At 39.9% G+C, this 20,904-nt stretch overlaps 1 protein-coding gene across 3 annotated transcripts in view; it reads right to left on the bottom strand.

Annotated features, from left to right (window-relative positions):
* LOC114143294 (myocyte-specific enhancer factor 2A-like) overlaps positions 1–20,904 on the bottom strand; it is a 47,125-nt gene that overhangs the window by 20,934 nt on the left and 5,287 nt on the right. For 2 of the 3 annotated variants that reach the window (XM_028015183.1, XM_028015180.1), the window contains exons 2-3: positions 17,065–17,150; positions 3,417–3,606 (exon numbers count right to left, since the gene is read on the bottom strand). In XM_028015183.1, the coding sequence (XP_027870984.1) occupies positions 3,417–3,470 (54 nt within the window). In that variant the 5' untranslated portion in view covers positions 3,471–3,606; positions 17,065–17,150. Of the gene's footprint in view, positions 1–3,416; positions 3,607–7,953; positions 8,079–17,064; positions 17,151–20,904 lie in introns of those variants that run through there. The other variant, XM_028015181.1, reaches the window with a different exon arrangement.

Raw genomic sequence — 20,904 nt, forward strand, 5'->3', positions numbered from 1 at the left:
CCGGCTTTTCCGGGAATGTGAAAGGGAATGAGCTTCCAATCGTAAACAACAAAACGCAACATTAGATTCCTTTGTTTTTGGAAATCTCAAATCTTCAATAAATAACGATGGGCTGTATTTTGTTGCTAAGAAACGAAGTAAAGTTGCGCAAGTAACTGTGAAAGAGAAGCAGAACGGAGCGGTGGCAAAAGCAGTGAGATTGCGAAATTAAAGCAAAGTTTGGATATCGGTGCGACTAGTGGCATCCACTTAGTAATTTATTTTTAGCTTAGTGGTCTCTGCATATAAACGATTGCCTGAAGAATGTAATCTTCAGGTACGCCAGAGGATTTGGCGCTCTGGCGTAAAATCCACATTAATTAAATGACAGCAACTAATTTTCTCACTGCATCTTTGATTCATTTTGTCCAGCTGTAGACTGTTAGACTCTGTCCAATCAGAGCCAGGTATTGTGTAGTTGGTGCTTTTAATCAGTTTTCAGTTAATTAAATCCAAGTCTATGGAACACAAAATGTCACTAAAATCACTCAGAAAACCGCAAAAGCGCATCGAATTGTATCGTTTGCCAAATATTGTGATACATATCATATCGTGATCAGAATATCGTATTGTGATATACGATATATATATATACGTATATATATATATATATATATATATATATATATATACGTATATATATATATATATATATATATATATATATATATATATATATATATATATATATACTGTATATGAAACGAAATATGTACCAGAAAGATAAAATGAGAAAGCAGAAAAAATGGCTAAAAACAGATGATGTGCTTGACAGATAAAACAAAACCGCAAGCCAACTTCCTAAAATAGAGCCCATGATCTAAATATAAGACTCGGGGCGATATGCGCGCCAGACAACTGCAGCAGTGTCCGTTCTCAAACAGCTCGGGCCGAGACAACCAAACATCAAATGTAAACAATCTTCCCAGATATTTATTTCCAGCCACATCCATATTTCCAGAGCCTGTGCAATCCTTCCAGACAGGCTGGTATTTGTTGTGCTGTTGACGGGGGGGTGATATATATATAGATATATATATAAGTATATATAGAGGAGTCAGACAGCGAGGGATTCCAGCGGCCAGCCGCGTGGAGATGTAAGGAGATGTGAGGAGAGAGGGCCACTGTGTGTCCCTGACGCTGACCCGCCCTGCTAATGACAGGGTGCTGTCCGAGCGCTGCTAACCAGAAATTACTGCCCTCACCGCCCAGCAGCTGCACACACTGCTGTCTCAGAAAGGAAACGGTGCAGAGAAAGGTCCAGGAGCTCCTCGGGATGGAGGCCTAACGCTGTTTTTGTAACGGGAGATCCGATCTGGAGTGATTTGCTAAATGACAGGCAATGCTCCAACTTATGCCCCCCACATTTCATCCATTTCATCAACTTTATTGGGATTTAATGTGATGGAAAAACGCAAATCATATTTGTGAAACAAAAGGGAAAAAAAAGCATGTTTTCAATTGTTGTTTTTTTTTTCATCAAAAGCTGAAAAGTGTGGAGTGCATTTCTTTCAAGTCCTCCTCATCCATTCTACACACAACTGCTTTTAGTTGCAAATACACCAGCAAGTATTTTTAGAAATCTCAGTTTTGCAAATGTCAAGTCTCTACGCTCATTTTCAAATAATTTAGGTCTGGACTTTGACTAGGCCCTTCTAACACATAGGGGTTTTCTTCCAAGTTCTCCTGTATTAAGCTCCATTTATTTTTCTCTATAGACTCTGAGCAGAAGAAAAGCATCAGCACAGCATGATAATGTGCAGATGGTTATGAGCTCGGCTTGTAGATCAGAAATCCGCGGCGATCAGACTGTAGTTTTCTGGCTGATCACCGGTCTTTAAAATGCCTGAACATTTTTAGCCAATATCAATTATTTTGTCTTAAAAGTTAATAAGTATTGCAGCAGTGGGGTGACTATTGTCATAAAGACGTGACCTGGAGGGCAGGTCTGTCTCACGGCAGAGCAAATGGGAAGAGGAGCTGATTTTCAGAACTTTACAGAGGCGGATAGATTGGTTTTTCACGGAAGTATCGGCCAATAGCTGATCGTCCAAAATTAAGGGAATCTGGGTCGATTTATCAGTACACCGCTACCGAAGAGTTTAAATTCTGTCTCATCTGACCAAACCAAATAATTATCATTATCACACATGGCTCGTGGCAAACCGTAATCAAATTTTCTTTTGACTTTCTTTCAACAACGTTTTTTTTTTTCTCGCTACTCTTTCATGAAAGCCAGATTTGCAGAGGGCAGAATTTGTGATCGACTTGTCAACAGATTATTGAGCCTAAACTGCAGCTCCTCCAGCGTTGCCATTTGCCTTTTGGCTGCTCCTCTATTTAATGCTCTCCTTAACCAGCCTGTCATTTTAATTAAACAACCTCACCTTAACAAGACAACAGCTGTCTCGTAGTTCTTTTATTTTTAGATGATGGATTGAACTGTTCTATGAGACATTCAAAGCTTTCTTGTTTTTAACCTAACTTTGTTTTCAACTTCTCCACAGCATCCACCCTGACCCGTCTGCTCTATGTTAAGCTGTTTGTTCTCCAAAGTTCTCTAAAAGAACCTCTGAAACCTTCAACTAAACTTATACTTAACCCAGATCGATTCCAGTCACTAAACACATTGGTTTTAAACCAACTGATTGCTGAATTTTAATGAATGAGTGTCAGAGTAATGCCACATTTGTTTTTAGATTTTTAGATTTTGTTTTAGATTTTAATGACTAAAACACTTTGAAAATTATTGTTTTAATTCCAATTCACAGGTATGCTACTTTGCATTGGTTTGTGACAAAATCCCAATGAAATACACTAAAGTTTACGGCTGTAATGTAACAAAATGTGACAATTGTAAAAGTTGGGGATGAGTGAAAACATCTGGGTATTTCTTGTATTTCTGTAAAAGCTGCATTAGGTACTGTAACTAGAGGTATGCTGGTAAATTACTTTTTACATATATTAGCATCACTGCACATGTTAGTTATGCATATTGCTGTACACGAGTAAAGATTTGTGTTTACATTCTAATCCTCTCAGCTCTAGATGTTAGATCTCAACTCAGTCTGTAGCACATCATCACCAAACCTGCTGAGACACTTCTAAAACACCAGCTCCACCTGTTCCAGTTGCCTTTCTACAGATGTAAATGGTATGTTTTCAGGAGAACTTTCCTTCCACTACATCATGCATCAGACAGTTTCAAAGATGCACGATCTTTGAAAATGTCTTGGTTTCTTGGTTTTCTCAGTAAAATTACAGTTTTGCACAGGTATTCAGAAGCACAGATGACACTGTTACTTTCTGTCTTCCAGAAAACAACATGTAATCAGAAGAAACGACGTAAGAAGACAGACAGGGAAGGAGGCACCGACCTGTCTGTTCCTCTCATCCAGGATCCGACTGATCTGAATCTTCTTCCTCCCCATGGCCGACACAAACTCCACTAACAGCCGAAGAGGAATACCAGCGGGCTCAAGGTGGTTAAAAATTCAAAAGGCAATCCTTAACACATAGTCCCGACGTCAGCTGCTGTTACGCCGGCATCAGCTCGCCATCGGCCTGCTGAAAGAGACACACACGCAGAGTCAAACAAGTCCTGCTTTCACGCCATCACAACCCATCTTCAGCTTAGATGCTTTTTTTTTTTTTTTACCAGACATGAGGGGAGTTTGGAAGATCATCAACTGCATCTACCTTTGTGATTAATGTCATTTATGGGATCATTATTGTGATTTCCTCGACTTTGAGTCAACACTAAGTATTAGCAAAACAACTTCAGACATTTTTACCCCCCCAACTCCATCCTCATGCGTCACTTTACCGTCAAACTAAAGCAATGGAAATGTTACCAGCTTCTTGTCAACAGACAAAGAGTCTTTTCAGGGTTCCTGTAAGTTTCAGCAACTTTTTAAGACTATTAAGAATAAAATTTGGTACTTGTATCATGACAGAAATGGACAAAAGAAAATCACAAATAAACAAATAGTATGAGTTAGCGACAGAAGTGAGCCGTATAGGACAGACATCGTCCAGCCAGTTGGCAATGAACTGGCACTTGCCAACTATGAACGTAATAAAGCTAGCTAGCTTTACTCTTGTTAGCTATCCAGCTAGCAAAGGTAAAACTAATTAGCTATGTCCTTTTAGCTCGGACATAAAAAAGCACTTAGCATCATGGGTAAGTGCTAGTTAGCTAATGAGGATAAAGCTAGCTAGCTATTTTTTACATCTATCAAGAGTAAATGCTAGCTAGCTAACTAGCAAGCGTATATAAGCAGCTATTTACTAGCTTTTATTCTATTTTGATTCTTCTCATCATTAGTACCATCTTCAGTTCAATCCTGAATTTTCTTCTACTAATTCAGTTCAATGACAATAAAGGCTTTGCTTTGCTTTCATTTCATTTCATTTCAGTAGCCACCACCACTTTGAGTCACAGAACACAATGAGGATGTCCGTGTGTTACTCAAAGTTTTTTGTGTAACAATAAAGTCCCACAAGAAAAAAGAAAACTGCATAAAAATACATATGATTAAATAATCCTGCTACAAAAAAAGTAAGACCTCTGATTAACATTCAAGACCAACATTGTTTTTCAATTAATTTAGGACATTTCAAGCCCTTAATTTTTAGATGCATGAATTTAAGACTTTTTAAGAGTGTGTGCGTACCCTGCTTCAACAGCAGGAAACAGAGCATACTATATTCAAAACTTCTCTGTCTCTTTTTGTTTGCCCATGAATCTGTAATCGCTGGATGTTGCATTAAACACAGCAAACAGCTAAACAAAAAAATAACCAAACATTTGCTTGTCTACTCTGTGTCAAACCTCAGCCTCTGTTTGCAGGAACCATCCAGGATCCACCAGCACGCTCTCTGCTGATTTCTCTTCCCTCCCTGCACCGGTGCCCACCTGCTCTGCTGCGTGCCTCCTCTCCTCAGCTTCAGCGTTTCTGCGCTCTGCTGTGCCCCTGCAGAGCTCCTTAGCACTTTCCCTAATCTCATCTGATCTGGGAGGAGGCAGAGAGCGAGACGAAGCCAGGCTTAACCGAAGCCTCCCTGGACGTCTGCAGACCTTCGAGGCCCCCCGCCCCCCATGCCCCTCCAGAGATTGGACTAATGTGATGGGCGTTCATCAAATCAACATGTTTGACCACTTTTTGCTGATTTACAGGGAGTTTGTGTTCCATGAAAGACAATATAGTAGAGTGACAGTCACTTAATGCCACAAAATGAAAAATAAACAGAAATGAAGAGAATATTTATAATGCATCTCCCATTTGCTCTTCTATTTCCCCTTATAGACAAAGGCTCCTTACATATTAGGGATTTAGATTCATCCTTTTTACAATCTGGATGATTGGATGGAAAAACCAAAATATTTTGAGGGAGAAGATAAAAAAAAAATCTGTTTTATCTTCAAACTCTGCTACGTTTCTTCCTCAACGTGCTCAGTGGGATGATATCTTAGAGTCGCTGTTGTGGTGAAAAAGAACACTTTGTATCACTTTGATCGAGTATGATAATCTGTGAAACACAAAAGGCCCTTTCAAGGGCCGCGGTAACTGAGTTACTGTATTGATATTGTAGCAGGACTCTGCTAAACATTAGACATTCGAGTTCGTCTTTGGTAGGTAAATGGATTGTGCGACGCAGCGCCTTGCAAAAGTATCTGTATCCCTTGAATCTTGTCGCCACCAGGAGACGCAAGATCCACTTTTTTTCCACTAACAATACCGATATCTGAGGTTAAGTATCGACCGATACCGATCTGATACAGAAAATCAGTGCTGAATTGACTTAAAATGTTTCTCATTTTAAAACACAGACATACATTTACTGAATTACAAATTCATTTGATAACTCAGCACACTTACTTACACCAGTAGCTTCACAAATTTGGTCAAACAGGTAAAAACAACCTTAATTTGTTCAGTCAGTGCAATTAGGAGCATAACAGCTAATGTAGAATAAATAAAGAGACTGAAACTGACAAAAATGTAGAAAATAAACTACAACAAACATTATTTGAAATGGCTCTGAAAGTGCAGTTAGGAATTCTACATATAATGTCAAATAAATAATAAAGTCACTCAGAGCAAAAAGCATAGAGTTAGACTGAATAGATTTGCCTTTATGGATCGGGCAAACTCTCACTGATACAGAAATCTTTTCAATATCAGGACTGACAGATATTAACGTTGGATCGGTGCGCCACAAACTTTTTGCATGGAGTTTGCATGATTCTCTGCAGGTACTCAAGCTTCGTGTCACAGTACAAGAATAATAAGTTAATTGCTATACACAGTGGATGGGTGGAACTTTTAAATGATGTTCCACTGAATATGTTCAAGGTAAATCAGTTCTTGTCTAAGGAGTTCATGCTGTGCGTTTTGTGGGCTGGCACCAACTCATGTAATCCAAAGACATGCAGGGCTGCACCGGTTTGTCAACAACAATAAATACCAACAAATGTTAAAAGTGATGCATTGTGTAAAACCACGCTGTTCTTATGACAATGCACTACAGGAAGCCGTACGGACAAAAGTGTCTCCATTTTTTAAGACACCACCATGTTTTAATGAGTCACCCATTTTGTGACTTGTCTGTCTAACTAATGTATGTCTCTATTATTATTAAGTCCATAAAAAGACATACTTAGTTTGAAAAAAAATAACTGGAATGGTAAGTTGTTTCTGGAACTGTAAATAAAGCATTTTAAACACGAACAGAACCCAGCGACTATGAATTGGCTTCAGCCTGAGAACCAACACCGAGGTGTGTCCCACAACTCTTTTTACATTCACCTCCCAGACAGCGTGTCCTGATCAATGTGGATGCAATTTGTTACTATGGCAGAAACTCTATCCGGCTGATGCCAAAATCGATCCAGAACACTGGAAGACAACCAACACTCATAAACATCTGCTCAACTTGAGCTCTACTAAGATCTATGATGATACTAGACCCATTAAAAAAGTTGCATCTTTTACAATGAAGAACATAGGCACTATTTTATACTGGTAATTTTGACAATATTATGTTTATGTAATTACCGTAACCCCATTGCTTCTGGCCAAATTAATTTGCAGATCTTATAATTAAACATGTAAAATGTTTGTAGAGATAACCTTATACATCCAACACCATCTTCTGAATCTTACTTACGTTTAAATTTAAAACTGCTGTAGAAAACTTTTATATAAAAATATGTTTTTTAGACATTTGATAAAACTGTAATTATGTCGTGACAGTATAACATGAGACAATCAGTGAAAAACAAAAAGAGCTTCTTTGTATTCTCCCAATGCTCTTCTACACAAGTGGTAAATGAAACACACTGCTCCGTCAGAAACAACCAATGAGAGCCAGGAGGAGAGTCTTACCACTGTCAATTACTCTCATGTATGCGCTGCTCTCACACTCATCTACGCAACAACTAGTTTCCCACAATGCAGGCTGCCATTAATTAGCATCGCCACTGATGACGGCGTATAAACGGTTTTCCTGGAACGGTGAACTGCTTCTCTGCCTTTAGCACAATTAGCAGGTTTGTCATCGACTGAAACACTCTTCGCTGACTGCAGAAGCTTCAAAACACAATTCAATATCGGTGAGACGTTTACTCTGTTTGTAACGACAAATACTGGGGATTCTTTATTTCCCCACAAACGTTGCGATAACCCCCATCTCATCTTGTTTTTATGAATTCAGTTCCATACACTGTCTCGTCTTAAGAGCGGAGCGTATCATGACACCCATAATCAATGGCATTTAAAAATGTCAACATGCAATGTGTATCACTGTTGCTAATTTAGTTGTTACACCATTTGTCATGAGGTCAGGTTAGGTGACGAGTACCGATTACAAAGTGCAGTCACATACAACCTGTTGGATGAGTTTTCTAACCTTCAGTATGTTCTTCTTTCCTCAGTAAGTTTCCAGCAGAAGAAACGAAGACGTACGAGAAACAAATCAAACGATGACTGCCTCACAGTTTCGCCGTGCCGTAATCGAAAGGAAGGAACAGTTGATTTAATAATGACAAATCTATGAGATGTGGAAAGAACCCAATGTAAACTCCTCCAAACAGCCAGCTTCCTGTTAACACTGTCTTCTACATCACTTCCTGTGCTGTGAACTGTATGACTCTCAGAGGGGGAGTGCTGATATCATCTGTCCGACCGCAGCCCCCCCCCACACACACACACACCACGCAGATAACATTTTCTGGCTCAGCTGTGCATCATTGTGAAACTGAGCGTGGAGGCAGCACATCAAACAAGCCAGAAGCAACAGATGACATCCTGAACATTCACAGCCTCATCAATAATTAACAACAATAATTCATTAACATAGTTATGCCAAACCCTCCGCTGGCTTTAGCTTCATACTAGTGCAATTTTTCCCATTTAAGGCCACAGTACAGTATGACCGCAGTAAACATTCAGTCAGTCAGTTTTTACATCAGGCAATATCTCGTTTATCATTGCTGCGCTCACACAGACTGCACCTGCATTTGTGAAATATGCTGCATTTATTTTACACTAAGTTACCAGATGATTTTATCTGAAAACCTTCCCTGAGAAATAAGGATGAAACAGAGATGCTGGTGGGCTGATAGTGCTTCCTGCAAGCTGTTAGCACGTCAAGGTTCGAATACATTGTAGAAGTCTTCATAATCCTACATTCATAAGGCATGAAATCAACTTGCATCAATGTATTTCACCTGATTGTTGCTTTTTAACTCTTCCTCCTTTAGCTCGTCGTTCAAGAGGAGAGCAGCAAATGTCACGGTTGGACAGCGGGGATGTGGGGTGGTTGCATGAAAGGTTGGTGCAACACCTCCGGACCGGGCACAAAATAAAGAGCTTGTGTGGTCTAGTGGACCACATCTCTAGAGACCACAGATTGAACAACTTCGTTGAACGAGAAAGGAAGTTCTGCCTGGTTCACATGGCAAGATAATAATGCCAATTTTATACAATCTTGAAGATGCTATGATTATCATGACGGCTCTAAAGATAATCTTATGAGATGTTCCTGCTGTTTGTGGGGTGTGAAAAGTGATCTGGTGCACCTGGAAGGACATCGAGAGATATCAGACATGTTGGATTGTCTTGGCCCGATATTTCAGCATATTGCTCGACGCCTGAGACATTTGTTTGTATTTTCTATTTGTTGCCATCATCATCTTTTCCAGTTTGATCCCCACTCCGTCCACCTCTGTTGTTGTATCCTCAGGAAAGACACTTCACCTGCCTTGCCTCCTGGTGGTAGTCAGAGGGCCAAGTGGCGCTGATTAATGGCAGCCTCGCTTCTCCATGGCTACAATTCAGTAGGTTGCCACCATCAGTGTGTGAATGGGTGAATCAATGAATGTAGTGTGAAGTGCTTTGGTGTCCTCTGGATTTCATAAAATAAATATAAAGTACAGGCCATTTACTATTTTCTCTAATAATCATTCTTCCATTCTGCCAAGTCGGCCATATTTGGCTCATGTTCGATTTTCAGAGGTTTTGACAGATTTCCCCCCTGACATCTGAATGTTGGTGAGCTAAGCCTGTCTGTGTCTGATGTGTTGTCTTTGCTACGTGGCTGTACGCCACACACTAAAGGACCAGACCTGTTACATCTATGATTTTTTTGTTGTCGTGTGGGATTCCAAGCAAGAGGGGTTCCAATGTTAGCACTGGCATTACATTCTGTGAACCAGACACTCAAGGACACCATGTGCGTTCATTTAGCATTCAGTTGGTGTCAAAGAGGCCCTACATAGCAAGACGCGTGTGACACTGGACTGTTGATCCCAATAAACCCCAATCAAAAGGGTATCACTTGAAGCGTAAAAATTGCATTTTTTTGAAAAGGCAGTTGACGCATCATGAGCGCTAATTACTACCCTCCATCCCCTTTCAAGTTTTTCTTCACATAAAGAATAAACAATGTTAGAGCCATTGAAGGTTAATCAAGTTGGGTCTTGACAGCACCAGGTTGTTTTCAGAACAAAGTGCCAGAGAGTAATTGGCAAGCCCTTTCATCCCCTCTCCTCATTAAAGACCTTGAGTTCGTCTCTAATTGGGATGACCCAAACATGATCTGTGCACCGGGTCTCTCCAACAGTGAATCAATGAAGCTTGAAACGAGTGCTATCCAGCACACACCACTAGTTAACACAAACACCACCCCCCAACCTCAAATCCTCTGCTAGCAGCAGAATAAAGACATCTCTGTCTCCAATATGTCAGGGACAGTACAGCGTTTTGTTTCTGTAAATTGTGGAGGTGATCCCGACTGTCAGAGTGGAAAAAGCCTTGGTAAGATACAAAAAAAATTCACACTTTACTTTTTACTGCTGAACTAGTACATACTGACTGAGATTGCATTCTTTATTTGCAGCTTCACCTTTCCTGCAGCTTTTGCTCATAGTCTTGCTCTCTCTTCTCCTTCCCTTTAGGCTCAGGCTCGAACTTCCTTCTTGCAGCGGCTTATTTGCATTGTATCCACGAGAGAAGCAGGCAAAGAGAAGCTTTCAGCTCAGGGCATAAAGACGTGGGTTGATAAAAGTCCCCCCCACACACACACACACACTCACCGAGCCTGGACGAGCTTTGAAGTTCCCATAAATGGAGTTTCTTGTGGAAGTTCCTGGAGGAACTTCTAGATAGTAAACAGGCAAGTCTATGTGGTGGACCAGATCCCTGAGGGAGGGGGAGAGAGAGCGGTTGTTTACTGGTTGGAGTGTTTAACACGTCCCTGTTTATGTTGCGACTCTCTCCACATGCCCACTTGTTAATCGGAGTTTCCTTTGATGTAAGGAAGGAAAATGACAATTTATGCTAAATATGACGGCGTTAGACCTACTTAGAGGAGGCAACAATGAAATTAGCATTTGTTTATGCAAATGATTCTCAATATGAGCCAGGCTAAGAGGGAACACAGCAGCACACGTGTCACCAAAACTGATCTGAAAATGTTAGGCTGCACTGTATTCTGAGAGCTAGAAAGGCTAATCTTACATCCAATAGAAGACTCTCTTGGTGTCTTCATTTAATATAAGTACTGATTAGTTGGTCCTACAAGCTAAAGCTAATGGCTAGTACAAGACAAGCCAAAGTGGACTTCTAAGATCTCAAACAGATCCAATCCCTCTAATGAATTCTTAAATTGCATCCCTCATTGTGGCATTATGTTGGAGTGGCTCTCAGATTTGTTCTGATTTTTGAAGGCTTTTCTTCATAATTTTTTGGGTTGAGTTGTTGCATGTTTGGACAATTATTCTCTCTGGTTTTGGATGCATTGCAGCTGGAAGGATTTTTTCGCATTTACTTTTTACTGTACGGTTGTTTCAATGCGTAACCGCAGTGTACACATTGACACGGTTATTTTTTTTTTAACAGCTGGGAGCAGCTAACTAGCAGCTCAAAAGTTCAAATAATACCTGAACTACGACCCTTGGTCTAACCCTAACCCAAGGATCATATCCCCGACTCCCAATGTCTATCTGGCCGACTTTCTAACCATACGGAAAATCAAAAGAGGAGAGGCAAAAGCAAATGAGGTGGATTAGCAGTACTTATCAGGAACAGATGGTGTCAGCTGTTGCTGTGGAATGTCGTCTGTGCTGTCTGGAAATTAAGCTGTCATGAGGCAGTCATACAGCAAACACATGTCAGATTCATTGTCAAACTGACTATTACTGTAGATCCTTGCTGCCCACAGCATCACCGTACACAACGACTCTTTGAAGACACTTGGATGACGCAAGTTACAACATTTGATTTTCCGTTTGGATTACATAAAGTGTTTTTGGATTGAACAGAATTGAATCTCAAAAATGTCATTGCAGTTTATGGAAACCATCTTGTTACACAGGGTGGATGTGTAAATGAGAGTTGGAGGGCCATCCATCGATCACTGATGATGGGAGACCATCATCAATGGTCATCCTCCTTGAAACCTGTACTGAGAATCAGGGTAAGTCTGTGATACAAAATGATAACTGTAGAAAAAGCAAACATACAGGCGGTATTCCATTCATCTTAATACTGCCTCACTTATTTAGCAGCTACGTACAAGAAACACTGTACATGTTCCGCTTCTCAGTAGATGTTTCACACAGGAAGATAATTGGTGGTTCGGCGCCTCCTACCACTGTTTCCTGTGTAAGTAATGTTGGTTGACTGTAAATAACTACCCAATGCAACCATCACAATGGATTACAGTAGTGTATGTATGCGTATTTGACCTGCTATTTTGTTTCGAATCATATTCCTTCATTGTTTGTATGTCAGTAATGTATTTGACCGGTCACACTGACTGCCATGGCACCTGATGCCCATACGTATCTTAGATTGGGTCCATGGAGCGCAGGACTTTTTTGTTTCTGTCAATACATATTAAAGCTCTTCCTAAATAAATAATCATGTTTTTCCCATGTAGAAATTGACAAAGCTTTGATTATTCTATGATTTGTTGTAGCTAAATTGTATTGATTGCATTAAATCTGATAGTGTGAAGGATGTGTTTCCATACATGTGTTCACAATGACGTGATTACATGGTTGAGATTACAGGCCATCAGTCATGATCTACTTATGGCTAGAATGAGCATTTGTGGAGACTTTTAGACTGAACCTAATAGATAATGGTAGCAAGATCAACCATGGGTTAGCATTGGGAGAGTCGCATGAGCATCAAGGGTCCATTTGATTGGTTAATCTGTCTCAGCAGAATGGTTTAATCCAAAAGAGAGAGAGAGAACTGTCACAGTCAGTCATCAGTAAGGTTTCTAATGTGAAACCTTAAAATTTCTGTTTGCCAACATCGCATCAGTGCTGCTCAAAGTTTCTGTTGACTCCGTTTTCTTACACCACCAAGGATGACATGTATCTGAGTCTTGATTTAAAATAAATTCTACGGCTGAGGCAAAGACAGAAAACTCCAGGTTCTTTTTTCAATATGTAATAAAAGATCCCTCTTTGTGAAAAAGTAAATTATTCCTTGTTCAGAGTAATTGTTATAGATTGGTTTATGAACATTTACTAAGTATAACATGGCCTAATATTGCTACTCCTTTAGACTCTTAAACACCAATTTTTCAGATCCTAATGTTAGCTTTAATTCATAAGGATACAACAAAAATTTACACATCTTCCTGTTTAAATTTTGAGAAAAACTGAAAGACGGAAATGCGTCTGTGAATTTCAGCCAGTTGCTCCACCGTGTTCCTGTGCACCACAGTGTTACTCACAATCTTCCATCCCAGTAAAGCCTCCAAGACAGCAGTCTGCTCATTTAATTACTGGCCCACTGTGATGTCATTTCATTATTGTGTTGCTTTTATGGCAGCAGCAGTGTGCTAAGATTTTCCTGTCTCAACACAGAGACACTGATGTCATGCCTGTAACAGAGATTAAAACTCAAGCTGCCGTTTTAAATGCGGCGAGGCTTTCGTTATTCTTATTTATCCAAAAAAAACCAAGAAATCCAGCTTCCACTTGTTGAACTGGAGTTTGGCCCATTGAGTAAACTACTTCAGACATTTCAGATGAACACACATAAAGAAAGGATAAAACCAGTTAGTTTAAATTATTACATGGCTTTTAGTCCAATTGTTCTAGTAAAGAAACAATGATATTTCTAGGTATACAGAAGAGTGACCTTATTTTTTCTAGACGAGGCCTTTGGTTTAAGGAAGCTATTTATATTTAATTGCTATGTTTTGCTTCCAAACAGACATGATTTTACTAAAATCATATGGAAAGAATTCAAACTAGGGTTTGTTTGTCTCCTATTGCATCTTGCAAAAGTATTCACACCCCAAAATCTTTTTCTGCACCACCTCCTCCTTTATGCCTAATGACAAAATGTAAATACATTTTTTTATGGTTTTCTTTCGCATCAATGGCTTTCCTCTTGCTATTCTTCTATAAGGTCTGGGTAGTTGTCATGCCAATGAACTTTGAGGTCTTTTTGCTGAACTTTAAATGCACTTCTGAAGGCGATTGGTGGCATTGGATTTTATTCAGTAGCCGTAAGAATGAAAGGGGGTTGAACATGTAGGGTGTTCCACACTTTTTACATTTTCACTTGCAAAACTTTTTGAAATCCATGTCCCACTTGTGTGGTACTTTGTGTTGGTCTATATAGGAAGCACCAATTGCAGTTTTCTGACCGATCATCGATCTGTAAAAAGTCCGACCTGCTGAGTCCGATGTTAGCCGATACTAATATTTTTGTCTGAAAAGTCACTAAATACAGCAGCAAAGTCAATAAGTTGGCAACAGTGGGGTGACTATTGTTAACATTAGTTAGTTAATTCATTATTCAGTCCTCTCTAACAAACAAAAAGTGACTGATTTTCAGACCTTTGCAAATAGTTGGTTCTAAAAGGCCGGTTTCACGTTTAAGTATCAGCCAATCCCTAATCACCCAAAATTAAGAAAATCGGAACCGATTTATCTGTGAACTCCAGTCTATAGGATAACAATCCATTGAAATACATTGAAGCTTGTGGCTGTAATGTGACAAATAAATAGGAATACTCTTCCATGCTACTGCATGCTGCCCAAAGTTTCAGTCCGACTGTCCAGTAAGTATTACAACGAAGAAATAAAGACTGAAGGCTTCTAGTCAACCAGCACAGAGAAGGTTCTAAAGTCTTCATGTACATTTCTATTGTAAGATTTGCACCACTCAGTGAAGACGCTCAAAGAGACGTACAACCGTGAAGTATCTCTGGCCCTAACCCAAGCTTTTGATCTGCTAAATGATGTTAAAATTAATTTTTTTTAACATTTTTTTTATATTTGTTCTTGATCTCATTGAAATTCGGTGCTTTCAGCAAAGTAAAAAGTTCCTTTTAATGCTGTAAAGTGAATCTTAAGCAGTTCTGAAGTGTCATCATAAGGGACCTTCAAGCTATTCGCCTCTCTCTCAACCGCTCCACCCCCGTACACCCTCACATCTTTTACATCTTTGCTTTGCTTTCTCCTAGATTACTGAGTCACAAAGTAAAAAGATTCTTAAAGTTCACACACAGGGCAGAAAGAGTTTAGAGGTTTTAATATCAGAACAGTGAGTTTTGAGGTTGATTACCCTACCTGAGTGTTGCTGCAAAGCAAGACAACAGACGCAGGGGTTCGGAGCAGCCATGCAGTAGTGTAGAATCTTGTGTTCGCACAATGTGGCAAAGCAGGACTCAGAGGAAAACTCCTAAAAGTCAAAATCACTCCAAATGGATTGAGAAGCGGGTGCTGCTGCAACAAACCAGTCGTCAGCAGAGTACCAAAGAAGGGTTTCTAGAAGCAGAACCTGAAGTAATGAAGGTTTGAATCATGAAGACCAGCGCAAAATCCCAAAGCGGCCAGTGACCACACTCTGGTCTGGACCTAAGCCTTTCAAATCAACAGAAAGTTTACTGAGCCAAGTCATCTAGTCCTAGACCGGGCACGACCTATTTACGGCAATCAACAAAGGCGGGTTTATGCGACTGCCTCAAAGTGGACGGCAAGGCTAATATTTGTACATTGTCTTGTTAGATTTCTGTATTTGTTTAGTGTCATTTCTAAGCCGCTCTGTTGCATTTTTAGCATCACAGGTCTGGGTGTGAGGCCCAGCGGTCAGACGCAGTCAGTAGTCTGCCAAGTGTGGAAGGAGCATCTCAACTGGAACAGGAAGAGTCTTCATTTCCAACAGACCAGAACATTTCCATTAAACACAAGGAAGAGGAAGGAAGTTCACAGCAGGGCACGATGCAAAGAACAAGAGATTAGCCCCTGCTCTAAAGTATAATGCAATGTAATTGATATTCTTGACATAGTACCCTTGTCCGCTGGATGTTGCAAGTGTGATGTCAGCATTGTTTTTCTGTGATCTTTGAAGTTTTCATGCTCCTTCATGCATTCTCTGGTGGGCTTCTGTAATCACTGAAATCCGTTTTAAGGCACAGCTGACTTTTAGCGTAGCTGTAAATGCAACATGCAAATCCAAAACACAGCAACTCCAGTAGATGGAGAGTAAAGCATCCACAGTCTTGGGGCGTACACACCGTTTGTGCGTTTAAAGTGCGATCTGGAGAAGAACGCTGTTGCTAAGCCTGTCAATTTTTCCCCATCGCTGATGTTTTCATTAGCCACCGATTTACTCACAGCACCATGTCGTGTCGGCACCCACGTTAGCAAGACTAATGTTTAGGTAAGGCGAGAGGGATACTGGTTCTGTTCCAACCCAACTAAGTGGTTTAACAAAGGCTGCCAGCTTGGAAATTTTCTTCATCACCTCTTTGTTGCGTTTCTATTTTGCTTTATTTTCTGCACTGCACTGTGGTATTTTTTGTTGCCTAATCAAAAATCTTGCAGCAATGGTTGGCGCATTTCAGTCATCTTGGGATCAGGAGTAGACAGTGAATTAAGGAAAACGTTAATTCAATCAAGCAATCATGAACGACATTGGCCAAAAGCAATCATACTTTCCAATGACACCATCAAAATCCTCTTAGAAAGTGATAAGACTGAAGCCTCCTCAGACTATTTATTCACACACAAAAAAACAGGACTCGAGTCTAGAACATGAAGTATTATTCTGCTAGGTGTTTCAACTTCGTAAGCTGTATTTTATTTTTCAAATATTTTATATAAGCTTTACAAATTATTCTGCAAATAAAGAAAAATGTTAGACACTGTAGACCATGAACAAAGATACATAAAAAAAAAACCCTTCCTGATCTTATGATTGTGTGCATTAGTTTCAAGGGGGAAATAAGAGTTTGTCTGGTGAATAATTGGAGAGACATTTTGAAATCTCACTGCAAATGACCCCAAACTGGACAGTCCCAAAAGGTTACTATTGTTCCACCATGAAAGTTTTGAAAATATCTCCAAGATATGTAGGAAGTTTAACATCCATGAGCCTAAGAGCAAAGAGGGGGACAGACCACCTAGAAATGCATTTCAATCGTGGTAGAGAAAAAGATAACAGTTTAAATGAAACACTCAGATTAAAGTGTTTTTTTTTTTACCTTGGCCAGAGGCAGCTGGACTGGAGTGAAGATGGAAAGAGGACTGTGGAGAAACAGCACAGAAACTTCCCCAGAACAATGCGGTTCTGAAAGAGAGGAGAGACAGAAAGAGATTAGGTCCATGTCTTTCTAACTTGTGATTGCCAAGTAATGAAACTATAAGCTTTTGCCTCCCAAACGTGTTTAAATCCAGAAAGGAACAGACTTAATTCTTAATTGGAGTGAAGGAGAAATCTCATTAGCAGCTCTCAACTAGGAACTTGAGAGAGAGAGAGAGAACCAACTGTGATAATGTACAAAGACTGATCTGAACTTCAGAACTGGTCCGGACATTCAGATCAGGAAGAAACCTTTGAACCACTACTGCTGGGAGTGATGGAGAATAGTTCAGCCGTCAACACCAGCAATCAGCCAGAATGAGCTTGAATTTGCAGCAGGAGACCATATAGTTGACTAGAAAAACTGGTTTTGAAGAGTCAATTTAGTCCCTCAATGAAAATACTTAAGACAAGCAGACACCTACAGTGGAGCCTCTGTTTTCTCTGACTTTGGTTAAAAATAGTAAAGCCTTTCCTTCCAAAGTGTTGCCATTTACCGTTAACCACATGGCCCAAAATAGCCCATGATGAGAGAAAAAAGACGGGGGGGGACAAAACTTCTAGTTTTATGACAATATTGTTGCCATAGAATATCACCTCATTTTAACTCTAGATGATAAAATGGACTATGGCGGTAAAGTAGAATATTGGACAGCAAGTTACAGAAATGGTATTTCTATTCAATAAAACAGCAAGGAGGTGAATAAAATGCCTTCAATAGAAAAAATAGTTCCCATATTCAGGAACAGGTTCAATAAATAAGCAACAGCTTGATTTTAAAAGTTGGTCTTTCCATCTACAGGAAGTCTGTCAGCAGTTCCATCATGTCTGAAAAGACGACTGTCACATCAGTTGCCTGTCTGCCATCTTAGACAGTAACCAGCAGGAGAGTCAGGATGTTTTCATACTTGATAGTTCACTAGACTCTGTTGGACTGGGGACCAAAATGGCAACATTTGTTTTATGTTCAGCTAGAACAGTTCTTTTTCTCACTGCACTGTGTCAAACGAAACAGAACCTTTAAAAACCTGTCCACACCCTTCATTTGGTGCGGCATTCAGCAAGAACCACTGAAGGCAACGACACAAAAACCTCAGTAGACGACACAGAGCATGACTTCCTTCTTCACAAAACATAAAGGAAAATGGAGTGGTGTGAGATTTTTGCCGTTGTAGCATTTCTCTTTTGTCTTTGGTAAAAGACCACGAGCCATTTCTCTCGCCAGCGTTAGACTCATGTGTTTGTTTTGGTTATATTTACCCAGAATGCCCTGCACCATAGTCCACTTCTTGCTTTTGGAGCAATCTCCATTCCGCTTGGCATTTTAAGAATTTAAACTGCGGCAGAGTTCAGTTTAGCCGAACCGAGACTGAAGTTTGTAGGCGAACCAGTGTTCACGTTTTTTGGTCCACATTAGAGTTTGATTACGCTTTCACACCTCCACAAACGAGCCAGACGTTCTAGGTAAACGAACTGGAGTTTGATTAAAGCAGACTAAACAGACCTGGTGTGAATGAACCATTAGTCTATTTAACAGGACCATATCTAAAACAAAACTTTAAAATTGAGATATATCTTGTTGAATCAAACGAATGGAGTGTTGGCAGAACGGACAGCAGCTGAAGTTGGACATCAATTGGGTTTAACCAACAATTTTAGATGTGGGCAAAAAAAAACAGATTTATTTATTAATTTACATGTTCTAAATGTGAATCTGAAATGGTGAAAGAAATAGTTGGTGTGAGCAACAACTAACACCAAAACCTACTATGGTCTCTTGCAAAAGTACTCAACTTGGTAGAGTGGGAAGTAGAAACCTATTGCTGAAAGAAAACCACAAGTACCTCAGTAGACCTGTTAGTAAAGGAACACAGAAAACACAGGATGCTTTAGTCAGAGGCAGTTACAGTGACTCAGTTATATTTAACTGAGTAACTTTTTTGAGGGGAAAAATACTTTTGAGATTAGTTTTACTATACCATAATAGTTACTTTGACTTGAGTATTATTATTATGAAGCATTGCTAATGTTACTAGAGTACATTTTTCAGATAATCTACCCACCGTGTGCAACTTCACTGAATGAAGAACACAGTTATCCAAAAAGGCACGAGTCACCAATTCACACCTACATCTTCTGTTTATGTGAGACTTCCTGTTAAAGTAATTTCCCATAAATACATTTAAAAATCTGAAGACTGAGAGCTGTTTATACATGTTCTCGTTCAGCAGACAGAACTTGAGTTTTTCGTTGGTTGTCACGTAAATTCCCAGAGAAACACATTTGCGATGCAACAAAATGTGGTAATGTTCAAGCGGTATCAATACATTTTACCACCTACAATGACAGCACAGCCTCAGCGGTTTAAAACTTTGAAAGACTCAAACCTTGGTGACCAAGTTCAAGGTGTGACCGCTTCGCACTCTTCTGCAAAGAGCCTGTCTGCCTGCGTCGGATTTCCATCGAATGAATCCAACAGGACTGGATCCTTTACGAAAAGCAGAGACACAATGCCAAACGGACCGAGCTGGAAACTTTCCACCCGCCCTTGAATCAGGAAATGTTGTGCATCGGTGCTACATAGCAGTCCGGCCAGAGCCCGAACACTGTCAGAAAACAAGCCTCCGCTAACATCTGCACCTCGACACGACTCGTGGCAGAGATGTATTCGGTTGCCGTGACATTAGTGGCTGAAGACGGAAGCGCTCTTTCATCCCGCATGCTCCTTATTGTCTCAGCGGACCGTCACGGTGACAGCATAACCATGACCTGATTACCTGTCCCCTGAAGCCTGTAATCACTAAAGCCAGCAGACAGGCGACGGCGGTCGGCTGACGGGGTGGATAATTGAAGCTGATGGAACATGCTGCCAGCCCAGCCGATGAAATATGAAAACTAAAAGCAGTGAAGAAGAAGAAGAAGACAGACAAGAACAAGGAGAAGTGATAAAGATGGAAGCCTTCATTCGCAGTTACACATTTTTTGAAAATGTGCTCCCACTAGCGATGGATGATATGGACTTAGGATTTTATTGCGATATTTTTGCGGTACTATTGTGATAACATTGAAAATTATGAATAAAAAACACATTTATTTCCTTTTTTTTTTACCATAGGTACCTGTATGGCTGTGACTATGGCGCTGAATTTGTAGTGCCGCGAACACAAATATTGTTCTTGAAAAACTTTTCCAATTACAACAGGCATCTTTAAAACACCACTCACTTAAAAAAGCTGCACACATTAACTGCACTTCATCATATTTTTGAATTTACTGATATTTACTGATGCTCTTGTGGAACAAAAAGTGGAGAAAATAGTAAAAAAAAATAACACTTCCGACCATACTGTCAGTTTTGTTTTTTTCTTTTATTTACCCTCAAAAATGTTAATTTATGACAATAATTCAAAATTCTCATAAGGAGAAGAAATTTTTCACAATAAATTTGACTTGAGTACAATAAATGCTAACCATTCCTACAGTTTGCAGAGGTTTTTTTTGGATAGACCAGAAGATGCATGATGTTTTAGAATGGGGTTTTTTCTTTTACTTGGATGTTTATGTGTCATCAAAAATTATGTAATATAATTCTTTGGGTTCTATATGGAAGCCCTGTGACAGACTGGCGACCTGTCCAGGGTGACCCCGCCTTTCGCCTGGAACCTTAGCTGGAGATAGGCTCCAGAACCTCCTGACCCACTAGGGACAAGGGTGATAGAAAATGGATGGATGGATGGATGGA

The sequence above is a fragment of the Xiphophorus couchianus genome, chromosome 4 (genome assembly GCF_001444195.1).
Source record: "Xiphophorus couchianus chromosome 4, X_couchianus-1.0, whole genome shotgun sequence".
NCBI lineage: Eukaryota > Metazoa > Chordata > Actinopteri > Cyprinodontiformes > Poeciliidae > Xiphophorus > Xiphophorus couchianus.